The 18,778-nt window shown below is 48.5% G+C and overlaps 4 protein-coding genes across 4 annotated transcripts; 2 read left to right on the top strand and 2 right to left on the bottom strand.

Moving 5' to 3' along the window:
- Nucleotides 1-651: 651 nt before the first annotated feature.
- Nucleotides 652-2,097, top strand: LRP88_09437 (uncharacterized protein; the record flags this gene model as incomplete). The annotated part of the gene is made up of 1 exon (XM_083245923.1): nt 652-2,097. One exon carries the CDS (start codon nt 652-654, stop codon nt 2,095-2,097), a length of 1,446 nt encoding a protein of 481 aa, XP_083097036.1.
- A 6,469-nt stretch (nt 2,098-8,566) lies between these two features.
- Nucleotides 8,567-10,528, top strand: LRP88_09436 (uncharacterized protein; the record flags this gene model as incomplete). Its single annotated transcript, XM_083245922.1, has 5 exons — nt 8,567-8,615; nt 8,687-8,755; nt 8,808-8,914; nt 8,977-9,572; nt 9,676-10,528. 5 exons carry the CDS (start codon nt 8,567-8,569, stop codon nt 10,526-10,528), a joined length of 1,674 nt encoding a protein of 557 aa, XP_083097035.1.
- A 1,954-nt stretch (nt 10,529-12,482) lies between these two features.
- On the bottom strand, nt 12,483-12,989 carry LRP88_09435 (uncharacterized protein; the record flags this gene model as incomplete). The annotated part of the gene is made up of 2 exons (XM_083245921.1): nt 12,483-12,854; nt 12,915-12,989. 2 exons carry the CDS (start codon nt 12,987-12,989, stop codon nt 12,483-12,485), a joined length of 447 nt encoding a protein of 148 aa, XP_083097034.1.
- A 585-nt stretch (nt 12,990-13,574) lies between these two features.
- On the bottom strand, nt 13,575-16,016 carry LRP88_09434 (HET domain-containing protein; the record flags this gene model as incomplete). The annotated part of the gene is made up of 1 exon (XM_083245920.1): nt 13,575-16,016. One exon carries the CDS (start codon nt 16,014-16,016, stop codon nt 13,575-13,577), a length of 2,442 nt encoding a protein of 813 aa, XP_083097033.1.
- Between the last annotated feature and the right edge of the window lie 2,762 nt (nt 16,017-18,778).

Genomic DNA, 18,778 nt, shown 5'->3' with positions numbered 1-18,778 from the left:
ATTCGAATGCCTACGGGCACGTGCTTGGACATGTCGAAATGCGAGACACCATCACACGTTTCTGGGATGCAGGCGAGGCGAACTGACTGACTGCGCACGACATGGATAAAGTCTTGATGAGGGTTGCCCTGACTGATCCAGAAGCTGTCAGGGCCAGATTCAACATCGTAGTAGAGACTCAGATTGAACGACTTCTCATCTCCTCCGAGGAGTACGAGTTTGTTGAAGTGTTACATCTCAGCCGCGAAGACATACATTGACCTAAGAGCATATCCGCGGTCGCGGATCTGTAACGTAAAATCGCCATCATTGGCCGCCAGACCGACCAGCCGCTGGCAGTACAGATGGACATGCTGGACCGGATTTTCTCCGTCCTCGGTGCCTAGACCAGTCCGATTAGATAATATGTCTCGTATGTGAAAAACGTGGCTTGCGCAAAGAGGGGTTCGAGATATTTACGATAGCAATGCAAGTTTCTACCTCTTGAGCCTCCCCAAGTTAGCGGTCGACGTCGAACGCTCCTTGCAGTTACCGCTGAGATCTATATCATATTGATTTTCTTTGACTTCTGTCACCGCTCCCCCATTGTGGCTGGACTCTGAGCGAGGTTCAAAGGTTGTGGGCTGTTCTGCCACATTCTACTCAGATTCGATGCGACTACTTCACACGGCCGATCTTGAGCTTGTCGAGTTCTTCGATAATGCAATCCCTGAATATGCTATCCTTTCTCATACCTGGGGCGATGAAGAGGTCACTCTCCAGGAGATGAGACTCTGCAGGACAGTTGGCAATTTGAAGTCTTCTGAGGGCCTTAGACAAAAGAAAGGGTACGCCAAAGTCAAAAATGTCGCTACGCTTGCAGCTCAAGATGACTATAAGTACATCTGGGTCGACACTTGCTGCATAGACAAAACAAGCAGTGCAGAGCTGCAGGAAGCAATTAACTCCATGTTCAGGTGGTACAAGAGATCGGCGAGATGCTATGTCTACCTCGTGGATGTGCCATCTGCAGAGGAGGAACGGCCCGAACCGGCGGGCTCCCAATTCCGCCACAGTCGTTGGTTTACACGGGGCTGGACCTTACAGGAACTGATTGCTCCCCGTGACCTGCAATTCAGAGCGAGAGACTGGAGTTACCTGGGCAGCAAAGATGATCAGGACCAGTTCATTGACATCCTCTCAAAGATAACGAGCATCGAAAGCTCCATTCTTCGTGGCCGAAAACGTCTGGCTCAGCTGTCAGTGGCCAACCGCATGCGGTGGGCGTCCTACCGACAGACGACAAGAGGCGAAGATATCGCCTACTCTCTATTGGGAATATTCGACGTCAACTTGCCTCTACTCTATGGTGAAGGCAAACGGGCCTTTATGAGGTTGCAGGAAGAGATCATCAAAAGAACATCAGACCAGTCTATCTTCTCGTGGACGTCTTATGAGCCCGCTGCCGACGACGGACGCAGCCTCTACGGCTTTTTTGTTGAATCACCAATTCAGTTCAAAGACGCCATTGGAATTCAAAACTTCCCACCTTCTCCAACGACGCAGAGCGTTTCGATATGCAGGACAAGCCACGGTCTCTGCGTGCAGATCTATCTTCGGCCTGATCTGGAGTCATACTATGCGACTGGAACCGAAGACTACTTTGCGATCCTCGACTGTTTCGTCAGAATTGGAGACCAGGAATTCTGCCCGGTTCTGTGGCTCAGAAGGCTGGGCTATGATCAGTACGCTAGAGTGTGGCCGGGATACCGGAAGCTGTTACCCCCAGTGGATTACCAGGTTCCTAGCCATATCGAAGGCTATCGAACGATTTATGTCAGAGAGAAGCCGGTCTACCATATCCCAGAGTTACGGATCCCGGCACCCGTAGATATCGTCCCAGCCGACGTCCTGGACGGGTCCAGCACCATCTACCAGTTCGAAGAGGCTTTCCCTGAGGAGCGTTGGAACCCTGACACATTGACTTTAAGACCCGCGTTCTCTAGGAACACCGAAATTGTCGGTATTTTCAGATTCCATAACTTGATGAAGCGAGACCAGAAGGTTGACGTCGCGGTTGGGCTGAATCAAGTCTTCACTATGAAGTGGGAAGCCTGATGTTTCCAGCGTCGCTGTCGCGGCGAGTCGTTGAAAGCAGCCTTCGAGAAAATCAACGCCAACATAAAACAACAGGCATGCCAGAAAGACGCACCACAACACTGGTTCAGCCTCCAGTTCAGGTTGGGTGAGGACGCCCTAGTTCTTTCCGATGCGAGGATTACGGCTGTTCAGCTACAAACTCGAAGCTACTTCTTTATATCAGTGCTCGCGAAGCCCGAGATCTGTACCATGCGGGAACTGAGCCGGATTGATGAATTTGCCGAGCCGCTAGGTATCAAGATATACCACAAACACCTGATGGCTCGTTTTCCTATTCACGACCCGCTTCATACGCACAGTTCACTTGCGGCCGGAGAACTCCGTGCTGTTCGCACAACGGGAGCCCAGATGTCATCCAAGGATTGGAACGCCAGTCACGAGATAGCAAAGCTCTTCCTGGTTGATGGCGAAGTGGAAAGAGGTCAGGTTGCAGGCCATTTACACTCGGCGGTTGCTAAGGGTGATGCTCGACTATGCCATCGTATTATGGATACGATTCCCAATGCTGCTTCTCGCAAAATACACGGCTGGACACCATTGCATCTCGCCGCCGCGCTAGGAAATCTAGATGTGATGCGTTGCCTCCTCAGTCACCCATCATTACATTTATATGACCAGAGAACACTGGGCTTGCTCGAAACACCCCTACACTTGTTGGCAGCATATGCTCCTTTTGATAGACAGTGCAGCGGCCTTCAGCTCTTCTGCGCTTATCTACCATCCGAAGAGAGCCTGACATATCTCTTCTCGAGGAATGATATCGGAGAAACCGTCCTGCACCGGGCTGCAGCCGTTGGCGCTGACCAGCTGATCAGACTCTTCATCAAGCTTGCCGATAAAAGGAACGCAGCGTATAACCGCAACGCTGGTTTTCAGATGGTCATCGATACCTTCAGGTCAGAATTTATCCGCCAGGTTGACTACGTCGATAACTATGGCAGGACCCCGTTGTGGCATGCCGCCGTAGGCGGATCCTGTAGCACCATTCTACTTCTACTAGACTTTGGGGCCCAGATCAACCTGGGCGATGACTGGGGACTCACCGCACTGCATGCAGCTTGCCGCGAAGGACAAGAAAAAGCCTGCTATTGCTTGTTAAAGGCGGGTGCGAGCCCACACCTGGAGACGCCAACGCTCAGACTCAGTCCAGTTCACTACGCCGCTTTCTTTGGACATTCCAATTGCCTCGAGGTGTTACTCTCATTCGGAGCGGACGCTGACGCTGGCTCCGAGGTAAAACCGCTTCATCTTGCCGTGGCAGCAGGCCAACTTAAATGCGCGCAGATGCTTGTCTCTGCCGGAGCAAGGGCAGCGCTGTCAGCAAAATTTGTCCTGCAGCCAGACGAGGATGGAACTTCAACACGCCTAGTGAGCTCTGCGAAGACCCTGCTCGAGATAGCTCAACTTCGGGGGGAAAGAAAAATGCTCCAATTCGTCAAGGCTCTCAAGCAGGAAACTGGAGACAGAGCAAAGCCTGAACGACGTTCTCTGCAACCCTCGAATCCCAACAAGACTTCATGTGGAGTAAACTCTGAGCGAGCGATTCAGATCCAGGCAATGTTCAGCCAAGCCACAGCCACGGTTTCCCAGTCGGGGTGTACGCCATTCTTCGTTACGCCTCCTACGGGGGACTTTTTGCCAGTCCCCGAACTGATCGCAGGAAGGAGAGTGGTTAGCAACTCTCCAGGTGTTCCCGCAATGAGTTCTAGTGCAGATTTAGAGAGAACATATATCACAACTACGGCTCCCGTTCCTGCCACGGGGCAGCAGGATCATAGCTTTACAGCAGAGGGAATGAATCCAGGCGCTAGGGATACTTACCGCAGAGGAAGGGGCTTTGCAAATCTATTCCGCTTAGGGTTGCATATTAAGAAGACTTAAAAGAAGTATTTAAAGTAATATATTTTAGGCCAAGGTTAGCACTTATATATAGCAGCGACCGCGGGTCTTATTAAAAGTGTTTTTATTTTAAAACATTAGCTTTATAGTATAACATATATAATAAGCATGCCAGACAGACAAGTATACTAGATAAAAATCTCAACCTCTAAGATAGAAATCGCTATAAAAACACTATAAACTATTTAATTAATTAAAACTACTCACTATACTCTTTCCTAGATATCTCAATCACTACCTAACAGGTCCTTATATTATAGCCGGGCTTACCGCAGATACCATAATACTAAACCTCCGGTCGCTCTGACCTCCCTTAACGACCCCTTCCCGACGATTTAGCTACTACCTACGCATTAATATCTATTTAATTAATTACTTGCCTTCCTTCCTCTAATATCATAACCCCTCTTTTTTATAATCTAGTCCTTTTTGCCCTCTAGCGCCGGCTTAGTATCTTATTTGCCTCTTAAAGGTCTTTAACCTCTGCCCTTAATAATATTATCTTATATATATTTCCCTTTATTACCTTCATAAGAGACTTCATAGCCTCTATAATTAACTCTAAGGAGCTACTATAAAGCCTTTTAATTTATCTTTCAAAGTATATAAACTAAGATCTAACCTTAAGCATAGTCTTTAAGGTCTTTAAGACCCAAGGGGTCAAGGGTTTAACCCCCTCCTTAGCAGGCATTAAAGTCCATAGCTATATATTAAGCTTTAAGACCATAGTTTCTAGGTTAAGGTAAATAAGGCCAGCTCCTTTAAAAGCCCCCTTAATATTTCTTTCTATTATAATAGCCTTATATATAATATAAAAAGCTAGAAAGAACTTAGTCTTTAAAATATAGGTTATAAAGTATCTAATTAGACGCTTTATTTCTTAACTATAAGCCTTTTTTAATAGCCTAAAGCATCTAATATTAAGGAGCTAGAATAAATAAGAGAAATAAGGTAGTATATAAAACTAAATAATCTTTTTTTCCTTATAATATCTCTTAAATTTAATAAACTAGTAATTTTTATAACTATTAAGAATTAAGAGATAATAAAAACTAATTAATTAATTAATTATATACTAGTTAAAGTACTTAAGCCATGTGAGACTAGTTTTATTATTAGTCTAGCTATTTTAAGTTATTATAATAGCCTAATTACCTAAGAGGTTACTTTTTTAATACTAATTAGCAAGGTAATATTAGCCCGCACTAATAATAAACGGCAGGATTACCCAGCCTTCCGCATTAATTACTTAAATAACTATAATCCATTCCTAGTTTCTAGGCTATACTAATTTTAGCTTTAAACACCTTTCTAAGCCTATAATAACTATTCTACTTGCAATTATACCTATAAGAAAGCTAATCTTATTAAAGTTATAGATATTATCTAATTAGATACTATACTTCGTGATTATATTTGTTATAAGCTAAAACTAATCATAGATAATAATTAGATCTTTGCACTTAGCTCTCTAATAATTATATTTCTAAAAGAAACACATCTTAAGGTCTAAGTATTACTTAACAAAGTTTAAAGCCTAGCGCACGCTGACTAGTAGCACATTATAGTCAATAAGTAATTAATTAGCTATTTCTTTTATACCATATAGCTAGAAAGAGAATTCTCGTGAATCTAGGTTAAGAATAAAATAAATAAGGATCTCTTCCTCTAGGTTAAATAGCTTATATAATTTAGGGATAATATTAAGTCGAGATTAAATGCTATTTCATCACTAACGTAGTTATCACTTGTTAATTATATAGGTATTTGCAGCGTATTAGATGCTTAGTTTTAGGTTATTTTAAAGGGCTTAAAGGGTAAGAAGGGTTCTAGCCTTAATAATCGAGCCTAATATATTTAGTAGTTAGGAATTAATTAATAAATAAAAAGTTAGATATAGGAGGGAAAAGTGCGGCGCTTACTTGTCTGCGGCGCTTGCTTATTATATATATTAATTATAAATATTTATTATAACTCTAAGTACTAAGTAAGCTCTTATTATATTATTACTTAAATATCCTAGGATTCTTAGTTAATATCTTAAGATTATAGCTATAATATATAAGTTCCTAGAGTTATATAAATATTAAGGAGGTTTTAGAGGGCCTAAGAGGTACCAGGAAAGTCTAGAACCCTATTGCTATAAAATACTAGGCAGGGTCTAAGAAAATATTATTTCCTCTAGTAAAGCAAGTTCGTGACAGGGCAACAGCCCTTCCTAGAGGAGTGGTCTTCTTAAATTAGCTATAGGCTATGATAAAGGAAGTACCACTAACTAAAGTGGCGCGCTACGCTTTTTGGCTCTGTGGTGAAATTCCGACAGGTCTTAGCTAAATAATAAGTAACCAAGGTAGTTCTCCAGTCTCTCATTACTAAGAATTCTTTTACGGCTATAAGTAATTTCATAATATACTATATATTAAGGATTTCTGTTATAGAATAACGTACTTGATAAGCAAGCGCCGCAGTCAAGCAAGCGCCGCACTAAACTGTGTAATTAAAAATTATTAAATCTCAAATTTTAAAAACTGCTATAAAATAGGCATAAACTTAAAAAAAAAGGCTTTTCTAATGCTAATTATTTAAGAAACTTTAAAATACTTTTTATAGATTTTAAAAAAATCCCCTTTATAGAGAAATAGCTAAGTATATAGTATAAATAGATTTTTTAAATACTAGCTCAGTAATAGTTTTATAAAAATCTAAAGAAATTTATATAGTTTTTTAAAATATAATAAACTTAAACTTTTATTTTTCTATATTTTAAGCTAACTTTGGATTTTTATGAATTTATTTAAAATTGCTTTTAAGGTAGAAATATAAATGCGGCGCTTGCTTGACTGCGGCGTTTGCTTATCAAGTACGTTATCTAAATTACTAAAATACAAGTTATGAAATTAACCTAGGGGGAAGAAAGAAACAGCCATGGAACATTACCTGATAAGGCGTTCCCCGTACGTTAACACTGCTGGTGTTTGCAAGTCCACCTCGGCGACGCCCTCGATCTCGGACCGATGCTGATGGGCTTGATGTGTAGCGAGCGGAAGAGTCCCAGCCCGGAGGGGCACGCTGTTTGAAGGCGAGATGAAGCCATGAAACAAAAGAACCCCCACCCTAGTTCCCCCAATCGAGGAACCCTTTCTTACTCACATCTATATTTGGGAGTTTTTGAGGCTCCTTGTGCGGAGCCCCCTCGAGGGAAGAAAAAAGTTGCAGATCTCCTGGCGACTCTCGCTTTCACACAACTACTGTTTGACATGAGTGACAGCCCCGACGTCAAAGCGCCGTGATGTTTTGCTGAGGGAGGTATCATGTTTTAGATCTGGGCGGGCCCGGGGATAGTCTCTTTTCCGGGGAGTAGCGCGGAGACAGTAAAAGCAACGGTCGCCGGGGAAGTTAAGCTTTTTTTATCCTGTGGTGTGGTAGTTTAATTTCTGTGTAACACTGCTATAGATTCTGGATCTGTGGCTTGACTTGATCCGGTTGGCCCTCAAAGTCCGGCCTCCACATAACCTGCGACAAGGCGACCGAGATCTGCTTTTTTCCTGCCCATTTAAGCTTCTGAATGCAGCCTTGGCCCTACAACTCGAGACACGGACGGAATATGTCTTGGGGCTATTCGCAGCCGCGGCAACACGCGCCAAAGCAGACGGCCCAAGATTAGCAATATGTGTCTCAGCAGGCTAGACTCGCCGCTACTTTATTGGTCTTAGTGGCTAACTGATAACCTTTGATCTAGCCGTGCGTCTCGAAGCGGATCGGCGGCTCCCTAACGTCCATCCCGTCCATGATTCATCACGTCGTGATACCATGTCCGGTACGGCTTTTTATGCTTATTTTGAACGCCGGAAACGGCCAGTTGTGTACTCCACACGAGGCTCCCACCAGATAGACACGCGACCGATTTCCATTTTCATAACCCTCCAGCAGAATTTCAAATAGCCTCTCCCTGACTCGAGAGTCTCCACCTCCAATTGTGATCGCCAAGATAACTCCTCGCCAACCCCTGATGCCAAGATAACCGCCACCAGCGATGGCGCTCTTGCCAAGAGTTTCACCCACCTCAGCCAGCCTCCCCTCATCGAGGACCGAGAGAATCGAGAGGAGTGCTGGCGAGACGTGTTGTCATCCCCTGAATCGACAGCAGAATCACCGAGCGTGTCATGGGCGTGAATCTTTTTCTAGCCTCTCACCCCTTGTGTTCTGTTTCCTTTTTTTAGGCCTTACCTACTAGACTATCGTTCCTTACCGTTTCAGAGCCATTAGCTCTTCCCCGATTCGTCTTGCGCTGGCTAAAATATCCCTCGTCTCGCTTGATCCAGATGTCTTAAAAGGTGAACGAATAGCCCCCGGAGAGTGACTTGACTCGATCAGAAATTTCCTTTCCATCTCTTTTTGTTTCCAGAGGCGGGACCTCTATTATATTTCTTTCTCTTTTCTTTTCCTTTTTCCTTTTCTATTTTCCCTCCTTTTCTCCCTTTTCCTTTGTCTATCTTGTTGTTTCGAGGCACACCGTGACATCGCCAAGATGCCCGTCCTGAACCTTAGCGAGCTCAACATCGTGCTCAGCGTCTTGGGTCCGTACCTTAGCACCCATCCGTCTCTTGGCTATTGCCACTCAGGCCTCTGCTTACATGTTTGTATCTAGGCGCCTTCACGGTTCTCTATGGCATCATCTCGGTCAAGATCAAGCAGGCTTGGTATCTTGGTGAAGCCCGTCAGTGCTCCTCATCCCCACAGCCTCAAAAACACCATCTAACTTTCGCAAGTCCCTGCCGTCTTCTTTGGAGTCGTCCTCGGGCCTCTGGCGGCCAAGTTCATCGAGAGCGAGAAATGGGGCTCCGCCACCCCAGGCCAGACCAACGCCATCACTCTGGTTTGTCCCTCTCCCCCTCTAAGCGTCGACTGAGGCTACGGATGCTAATATTGAAGGACTAGGGCGTCGCCCGGGTCATGATCGGCGTCCAGCTCGTCATCGCAGGCTACCAGCTCCCGGCTAGGTATAACCTCACGCGGTGGAAGGAGATGGCTCTCTGCCTCCTCCCTATTATGACTATCATGTGGCTCTGCACGACGGCCTGTATTATGCTCACTATCCCTAAGGTGACCTTACTCGCTGCCCTCGTCATCGGCTCCTGCGTCACCTGTACCGATCCTATCCTCTCGCAGGCTATCGCTAAGGGCCCCTTTGCCGATAAGTACGTTGCTCGTCCGCTGCGCGAGATTATCTCCTCCGAGGCCGGCGCCAACGACGGGTTCGGCTTCCCGTTCCTGATGCTCGCCACGTACCTGATCCAACATGCCGACATCGGTGGCGCTGGCGCTGGCGCCGGCGCCGGAGCCGAGGCTGGTCACTCTACCGCCCATGCTCTGATGGCTCGGGCCGGTGAGGTCGGACGCCTCGGCGGTGGGCCTATGGAGGCCCTCAAGCAGTGGCTCGTCGAAACCTGGCTTTACACGATTGTCTTATCCATCGCCTACGGGGCCATTGTTGGATATGGATCCTGCAAGGGGATTCGCCTTGCTCTGAAATGGTGAGTGCGCTCTGCAATAACATTACATCAAACTTTCCAGCACTCGACATCTGGGGGATCCAGTGCTCCCTGCTTTCAGCGGCTAGATCTAATCTTTATCTAGGAAGTGGATCGATAATGAGTCCTACGTCCTCTTCCCGACCGCCCTGGGCCTGTTCATCGTCGGAACCTGCGGAGCCCTCGGCACCGATGACCTCCTGGCCTGCTTCGTCGCCGGCAGCGCCCTGAACTGGGATGGCCACTACCTCCGTGAGACTGAGATTCGCCATGACGAAGTCAACTCGTGCGTCGATGTCCTGCTTAACTTTGGCGGATTTATGTATATCGGCGCTATCTTGCCCTGGTCTGACTTCAATGACCCCACTGGCACCGGTATTACCTGGAGCCGCCTCCTGGTGCTAGGCCTCTTAGTCCTTATCTTCCGCCGGCTACCTGCTATCTTTGCCTTTTATAAGCTCATGCCAGACGTCTGTACTAGCTGGAAGGAGGCCCTCTTTATGGGCTACTTTGGCCCTATTGGCGCTGGCGCCGTCTTCTACGTCGAGCACGCCCGGCATCTATTCCCGCACGATGGCGAGGGCGACGAGGAGGAGACGAACCTCGTCCGGGCCATGGGCCCGACCGTCTACTGGCTCGTGTTATTCTCTATTATCGTCCACGGTCTGTCAATTCCCGCCCTCAATATCTTCTACCACTACACCGGCAAGGTGCCCATCAAGGACGATGCTGTCGAGCTGCGGCGCACATCTATGCGCGTCGCACCGCCTGCCAACGCAGTGGCGGGCGACGGGGATACCTTTATCGCGTACAACCGCTTTAGCCGTCACCTGAGCGGCAATGTCGCCAGCTTGCCGATTGGTAGGTCCACTACTGAGGACCAGGCGTTCTCGGACGACGAGGACCTTGGCAAGGGACGGCCATCCCAGGGAAAGAAGGGCGGTTTGACATGGGTTTAAGGATGGGGACGGTGTTGGCGATCACTTGGTACAATCCGATTTTTTCTCTCCCTCGACTGTCCTCTCGTTTTTGGTTCCAAGGTGGTACTTTTCCCGTCGTTTTGTACATGATTCCACTCGTTTATGAAGCATGTCTTCATTCATTTACTCGTGATAAAAAGTTCCAATCAAAATAAGAGAATAGACAGTACATTTGACGTTGGGGATAAAACGTACTATGAAGGAGCTAATACAACCTCGCTCATACACAAAAACTATATTTTTGACTAGTTGGTGATTAGTCAGCCCCGAATAGCTACTATAAATAAACCCTGAAGCAACAAGATCCATTTCCCTGCCCTTCATAACGGCAGATCACCAGGGCAGTGTGTTTCTACTATAGACGGCATTTTGGCTATTGATCTCGCTATAAAAGTCAGCTCTATTAAACAGTAGATACTTTGGCACCAGTTTTGACCATTCTCTTTCAGTTCGTCCAGATACTCCGGTCTCTGGTATCTTGGACCTGTTCAACTCATGCTCCGTTTCCAGTTTTGTCAAAGCCGTAAGCAGTGAGGTAGGTGGGTTATTCAGCGACCCAGCCCGTTCAAAGTTGCCGCCTTCTTTCGCCTTTTTTGAAGTCCTATTAGACCACGCCGGGACACTGGCCTACCGGTGTGAAACCGACGTCTCATACTCTGTAGACCCTCTTCCCCTTTCGCTCTCAGGTGGGATATAAAGATAAAGGATAGAAGAGAAAGAGTTAGCTAGTTCAAGAGATTAAGAACTCTAACCGGTGTCTATTTAAGCTGACTTCGTGGCTCAGTAATCAACGCCACTGGAAGATTTCGTTAATCAGGCCAACTGGGCGCGACCGAGCCATTTACTTAGCTGAATTGAGTGGTGGACACTCCTGAAGGCCCTGAAGTGGTTTTGAAAATGTTTACATGGGTTTTCATTCTAGTTCTTTGTAGGAGGACAGCCTCGACCCCTGAATTGAATAAGAGACATACATTTATAACAAGGTCGAATATCATCGAATTCACACAAGTGATAAGACGTGTATGTAACTGATTGTCAGCCATGTCTGTCAAATTGTGACGTTTTTTCCCTGAAGCCTTCTACTGGTACATCTTTCCAACTGATCCCCGGTGGCCACCTCGCAGGTATTTTACAATGCAAGGCAAAGTGGCACACAAACAAGGTCCTCGCCCCATCTACCACCCAATCGCCAAGATAACAGGATCGTCAAGATAATACATGCCCGCATAATGGCCAATAAAACTTGCAAGGGATTGCAGACATGGCGAATACAACCGTGACCTCTGTGCCATAGTATTAGAAGGTATACCTGAAGGTTCCTCTAGATTCCTCCGAGAGCTACATGTGCAGTTAGATACTTTGGTGCTTTTGGGATCGACGTAGTAAGGTTCGCCTCAGAATCAGGTTCGTCCTTCAAAACGATACCTTCCAGATCGGCCTTGCGATTCATCAAGTAAAAGTAAACGCTCAGAACTAGGACAATCAGGATAGATGCCAGGGAGCAGGCAATGCAAGCCCAAAGTCCTCGTCTGAATGGGGATGCATCTTTCGTTCTATCGCGTGACGGTTAGTATTACAAGTGGAAGAGTGCATGGGGCTTCACAAACCTAAAGATGAGGCTTCCCGCAATACATCCTACACCACCAAGACCAATCAGAACCGCACTGCAGGAGGCTCGCTTCCACTGTCCCCGGAAGTTGTTTGCTTGGTAAGTCATGATGATGGACAAGCTTGCGTTGACTCATGCAGCAGTCAGGAAGATGCCAAAGAACCAAACACCCAAGGCTTTATGGGAGCCCATTAACGAGAGACCAATGACGGACAGGATGTAGTTGAAGACGATCAGAGGGCCGCGTAACTTGTATTTGTCACCGATCCAGCCTGTCATATACATGACGATGACGGCAGAAATCATCGGAGCGATAGTGATGAGTTAGGATGCGGTACGGTTGAATCCCATACCGCTGGTAAGAATGATTGGCGTAAAGAAGGACATGGCATAGCCTTGGGTGGAGCAACAGAAGAATAGCAACCCAAAGCCCAAGACTTTTATGTCAAGCATGTGCCTCGTGAACTTTTGGAGGGAAAAATGAGTAGGCTTGGCATCACCACGATCAGCGTTGATACGGGCTACCACCCAGGCGCGCTCGTGGTTGGAGAGAAACCTCCAGTTATTCCTGCGAGCGTTAGGCAAGTTGATCAAGAGCCAGTATCCTAGGAAGGCAGCCACGCATGCCAGTACGCGTTCGATGATGAACAGCCATCGCCAGCCGTCCATTCCCGAGATGCCGTGCATATGGGCGAGCTGTTTGTTTTCGAAAGTTAGCTTTGAATAGCTAACGGACGATGAATGGTACAGACTAACCCTGAATGCCATAATGCCGGCAAAGGCTCCCGGCACGGCCCCAAAAGCGTAGAAAAGCCCATATCTCTTTCCCATCTCGTCTAAATTCCGAGACTGGTCACTGCAGGTTGCCTCACTTGACGTGTGTATCTATACCTGGAAAGTGACTTACGTCTGGTGTACTAGGTGCTCTGTAGGTACACACAGCTGGGGAAGAAACCGGCCTCTAAGAGACCTAGAATAACCTGAAGAGCAGCTAGCTGCTCCCACTTCTGAATGAAGCCCATGCTGATTATGGCTGCTCCCTAGAGCATAGTGATACTAGCTAGATGGATGCGGGGCCCGAGTTTCCGGACAATGATAGTAGAGGGCGGCTGGAAGACGATGTAGGTGGTAAAGCAAACTAGAGTAATGATGGACTGGAGAAAGGGATCAGCCTGGCATAATTGAAATAGCTTAATGCTCTAGGCAACCCTCGTGTCTATTCCTGATAAGCTGCAAGTCCTCCATCATGCCAGCGATGCTGGCAGCCGCGACGTTGGTGCGATTTATGAGGGAAACGCAATACATAAGTCGTACCATTACCCAAGTGTGTAGCTCAGCATAGTGGCATAGCTTCCACTTCAGAGTTGTATAAAGCTTTATAATATATTAATGACTTATTTTTCAATAAGCAAGTTATTAAATAAGATAAATCCGCTCATTTACCTCCTCCCTGCTGTCCTGAAAAATAGGATATGTATCCCCCTTCCAGTAGTGCTGCTGAACAAAGCCCGCCCTCCTAAACACCCACTCTTTATCACCCTCAACCTCAACCCTGTCCAAAGCTATAATGACATCGACCCGTGCATCCTTCACATTCGACGGCCCGGTCCCCGTCAGGAGCAGTAGGCCCCAGTTCTCGAGCGATGTGGCACGCAGAAAGTCGGGCGACCATTGGTCCGACACGCTCCGGGCCTGCCTATTGTGCTTGAAGCCCTCGACGCCTGAGTTCTCGTTCCATTCCATCTTTCTCACACGCCCTTCAATGCCAAGGTGGCCGTATGAAGCCAGCCCGTTGGGCCGCGCCAAGACGGCTACCTCTGCGACCCGGAACTGCTGGGTAAGCGTGTACGACATCCACATGGACAAGCCGAGAATGTTCTCGTTTTTGCCGCAGTGCAGGTCGCGACATTCGAGCCGCACGCCCGAGTCGACGCAAGCCCAGCTCCAGCTTGGAGCGCGGTATTTAATCGGGTCGTAGAATTCGGGCCGCTTCTCGGCCTGGTTCCATGTGCTCCACATCAGGTCGAGATGGAGGTAATCGAGCCACATGCCCGCAGCCTGACGCAGCCCAGTGGACTCGGCGATGAGGCTCATTACGCCGTGCATCGCGACGAGCTTGTCGCTGCCCTGCGTCAACTTCTTGTTCGAGTAGTCGTTGATAAGCTCGGCCCAAGCGTGGTAGAAGGTTTCTATGTCCTTGTTGGCAAGAGGGAATGTGGGGTTCTCGGCTGGGCGCTGGAAGTCGCAGAGGGTTTGGAAGATCTCCTTGGGTCGGCGGTATCGTCGGTCCCGCTCCCAGTTCCACGTATCACCTTCTGGCCAGCCTTCGGTTGCGTCGAGGCAGATACACTCCCAGGAGATAGTCTTGCGGCTGTAGTGAAGGGTGCGTGGTGCGAGCATGCGCTCCTGAAATACCCAGCCGCGGGAGATGGTGCTGGAGCCGTCGTAGTCGCGCCATTCGCTCGGGCAGCATCGCGGGACGCAAAGACCGGCGGTGGCATCGCCCGTCAGGATACACGCTCTGTGTTGCAAGGGCTCTCGCGTAACGAAGCACCCAGAGCTGCTATCCTCGGCGCCCCCAGCAGAGATGTTCAGCGCTGAGCACCGGTATATATGCCCCATGATGGCCGATTCCGTCATCCAATCCTCCTTGGAGTCTTGAATGATGCAGAGTGAGTCGATCCAGAGATATCGGTAACTGAGCTTCCGCGTGATTGTGACTGCATCTCGGAACGTTTTTGGGAGATCCTCTGGCTTGATTTCTGTCTTGAAAGCCTCAACGTTTCTTTGGAGGAGGCGTAATGGCTGTGTGTTGCCCCAGCGGTGAGTGAGAGACACGAATTCTTTTCTCCCGAGGCCCTCACGTAGCCGAATGGTCTGGCCCTTCCCAGATCCCAGGTCCAAAAGCCGCGTGGGAAACTTGCTGGCCGACCGGACAGCTTTTCGACAAACAGCGTGATCCTTTTTGCACTTGGCCAGCCAGTAATTCGCCAGATTGAGCGAAGCGTCCGAGCCGGTGGACGCGCTTATCTGGGCGTCATGAACGACATCGATGGGATCGTCCCGATTTGATTCCCACTTTTCACCCTGTGATCGTACGTACTCAGTGCGGTAGATGGATAAGGACCTTCGGCCATTTATCTCCATCGGATAGTTCAGGTGCCAATCCAGCTCTAGGTTGATCGACACATACGAACCCCATTTTGCCTCGACCCTTTCATCCCACTCATGACAGCCCCAGCGGAATTGCAAAGCAATCCCTGCAATCTTGGCAGACGGGTCGTCTTTTATTTGATCCAGCTGCTCCGTACGACGCTGTAGCTGCCGTTTTCTCTCCTGACGTTCGTGAGGCGCTATGTTAACCGCGGTCAAGGGGTGGGGACCATAGCCTTCCATTGGGTTGGGAACGACATTGTCGGCCTTCTTTTGCTCGTCCTCGAGGACCTGGTCGATGGATTTCTCGTTGACTATTGTGCAGAGGAGAGAGCACAGATGGCATCCATCCCTGCCCGAGGATTTCAAAGCTTCGAGAGAGGGCTGATGGGCGAACTGTTCCCACCTTTCGGTGCACCCCCATGAATCGAGTGTCATCTTGATTTCGCGAATGCGGTCATTGAGGAGGTGGGACTTGGAGATGGTTGCCGTACACACGGCGCATAGTCTGTGAGGCGTCACCTTGGCGTTGATGTCTTCGACCGCACTATTTGACTCCACACAGTCAAGAATGACGAACTCAAAACAGACGCCCAAGAGGCCCCAGTAATGATTCGCCAACTCGCGACTTGAAGGACGAGCGGTCTGCTGGCCAAGATGGCGTGTCCAACCGGTCAAGTATTCCCTCTGCATACGATCAAGCATGATGGCAACACCTTTTTTAAGAACCCCGTGTCTCACATTCAAACGTGGAAAGGGGACGAGCAGCCTTTACTTGCCTGTTCAGGCGAGGCCCAGGCTCTCATTGGGTCAACGGCTGAGCAAAAGAACTCATGTAAGTGACCGAAAGGAATTAGCGGCATGTTGCGCGCTGACTGACTGAAGGCTTCTGCGTCATTACTTCAGCCTCTTTTATTTTTGGTGTCTCGGTGGTGAGGCCACTAATAAAACTATTGTTCAGATACGTGCCAGCAGCAGAAACTGAGGAAGGGTGGAACTGATGAAGGCACCCCAGCTTTGCATGGACAACGGTGTCAACGGTACAGAGATGTTGTCTAAGTCTCTAGCGTGAGGCGCCAGCATGTCCGATACTTGGCATCCGTCCCGAGACCGCAAGAAGCGGGATGTGGTGTCAATGATTCGACCCGGGATGGATAAGCACATGGTCAACACTTTAGTTTATGCAAAGTCAGCAGGTTAGTGCGTGCGGGGGAAAGCGGAGTGGCGCCTCACATATTTTGTCAAGCATGGTGCTCTCGAACATGGCAATTTTACCACGGCAGTGGTTCCCTTACGAGAGATGCGGATGCCCATCAATCATTCAGCTTCAGTGAATCCAAACATAAAGTTCACCCAACAACTAACCTGTTCCCTCTTTTGGCTTGTCCATTGGCCAGTAACATGGTATCGATACGGCCATCTCAAACCAGGAAGCTAGCTTTGCGTCAACAGCGACTTTGGGGGATCAGCGGGATCAGACTGGAAGCAACTTGTGAAATCTCCCGTCCACTACCATCTCATGCCCTGCGGCCACTCGAAGCATCAACATGTGCCTCTTGCTACGCGAGCTTGTGACTATCCGCCGACATGGCAGGATGGACGGGACAGCCAAAACACGCCCGACGTTGAGGCCTATTGATTGATTGGCCGCGGTGACTCCACAATTCAACAGCACCACAGCTGCGTCGCTGTGGGTCAGTCATGGTCCAGGGTGCGTGCAGGGGTGCAGACTGTGGCCATTCAATTCGAGATTTACTTGCTGTGAAGGGTGAGGAGATCTGTATCAACCCAGCAGTGATCTTGAACTGTTTTTTGTGCCGCCATTTTGCCATCAGATGATTAGCCATCATGGCCTTTGGCCCACATTTAATATCTGCGATGAAAGAAAAGATCATTGGTGTATGTGGCGGATCTAGATGGTGCCTCACCTGACATTTTGTCACTTTTATTGGCTTGCTCAACTACCCTTCAGGTCAAGAAGTTCTCTGGTCAGTTGGTTCCTGAGATGGTGCAGCCCCTCTGTAATCCCTGCACCCCATCTTGCATTGCATCTGCAGCGTAGTGCAACAACCTTAACATTAAGCTTGTTCTCAACTGCCCAACTACAGGAAAGGGAAGTTGGCGTATACGAGTTCCAGAGAAATATAGACATTCTACTTCTCTTTCATTTCTTGACGATTTGGCCCTGTGCATGCTGATGGTCTAGGGCTCGGGCGGAACTTTCGTTAACACTGTTGTAATTGTGTTTTGTCAACAAGAAACAATGGCTTTTCGTCTCGCCCGCAATCAGTCACGCCCCGATTTCAAGTGGCAGTGCACCAACTGGCGGAATTTAAGAAGTGAAAAGATGAACCTCGGCGAGGACTTGGCGTCATTGTCCATGATTCTCAAAGGCGGCAGCAATGAGGTTGTGATGGGATGGGAAACGGTGAGTGATGGAACGGAATCTCGGGTGATTCGGAAATAGCGCTGCCATTATGGGCGGGGGTCTTAGAAGAAAATTGACAGTGACGTCAGGCCACTGTGTTAGCATTGGAGCATGATGCTATGATGTGTTGACAATGTGTTCTTTATTATAGTTGAAGCCCGGCCCTTGATGGGTTAACTGAGCCAGAAGATCGACAGTGACGTCGATGAGTGTCCAATTGATTGAACTGGAAAAAGGCTGGAGAAGGGGAGCGGGAACGGGAGCGAGAGGGGGCTTGCGGGAGTGGCTTGGTTCCGTCTGTCAGCCTCCCGCCCCCGGCTGATTTCGATTAGCGCAGTTCTATTCACAAATGCCGTGATTTGCAAGCGACTGCCGATCAAATCGCAAGGACCTTCGCCAGTTTCTGTAGGAGCTCTATGAGAGGGTCGATTTTAATATGGTCACAGGACCAAACGGCGCGGCGGAGTAGCGGTCTTCTGGCTTTATTATCCCATCGAGGGCCGGGCTTCAACTATAATAACGCGGCGGAGTAGCTGGCATGACGACACGTAGTCGGCAAGGAAACACACAAAGCAAGACGCAAACTGTCTTGTGACGGTCAGGACTGGTTAATAAACTCAACAAACAAAGATATGAGACATTGTTACCTCAGCCACCACCAAGACCCGCTCGGCAGGCCAACGTTGGGCCACGTTGGGGCCGTCCCAGGCGTCGCCTTGGCAAGCCAGGCTGAGAGGCAGACTACGAAGAAAAGTGATATGCAGCAGACCTGCACCTTTACACCCATGTGGCTCCCATGTGTTTTCTTTGCACCTTTGCCCCTCGGTGGGAGCAGGGTTCTGATTCTCGGTGAGCAACCTGTTGAATCTTGAGGCATCGGTCAGTCGGTCCTGCGACCGGTGAGGGAGAGGGCCAATCATGAGAGAGTGAGTGCATTCATAACTGCCTTCTTTTGATAGAGAAGTAACTTTTGGTCACCCCTGGGAGCTCTAATTTCGCTAGGCCATCCCGGATGTCTAGCAGGCAGCCAAATCATCCT

Source organism: Fusarium phalaenopsidis (genome assembly GCF_050370095.1).
Source record: "Fusarium phalaenopsidis strain FUZ10S chromosome Unknown contig_32304, whole genome shotgun sequence".
Classification (NCBI taxonomy): domain Eukaryota; kingdom Fungi; phylum Ascomycota; class Sordariomycetes; order Hypocreales; family Nectriaceae; genus Fusarium; species Fusarium phalaenopsidis.
The sequence above is the reverse complement of the archived record's forward strand: the minus strand, read 5'-3'. Positions and strand labels throughout refer to the sequence as shown.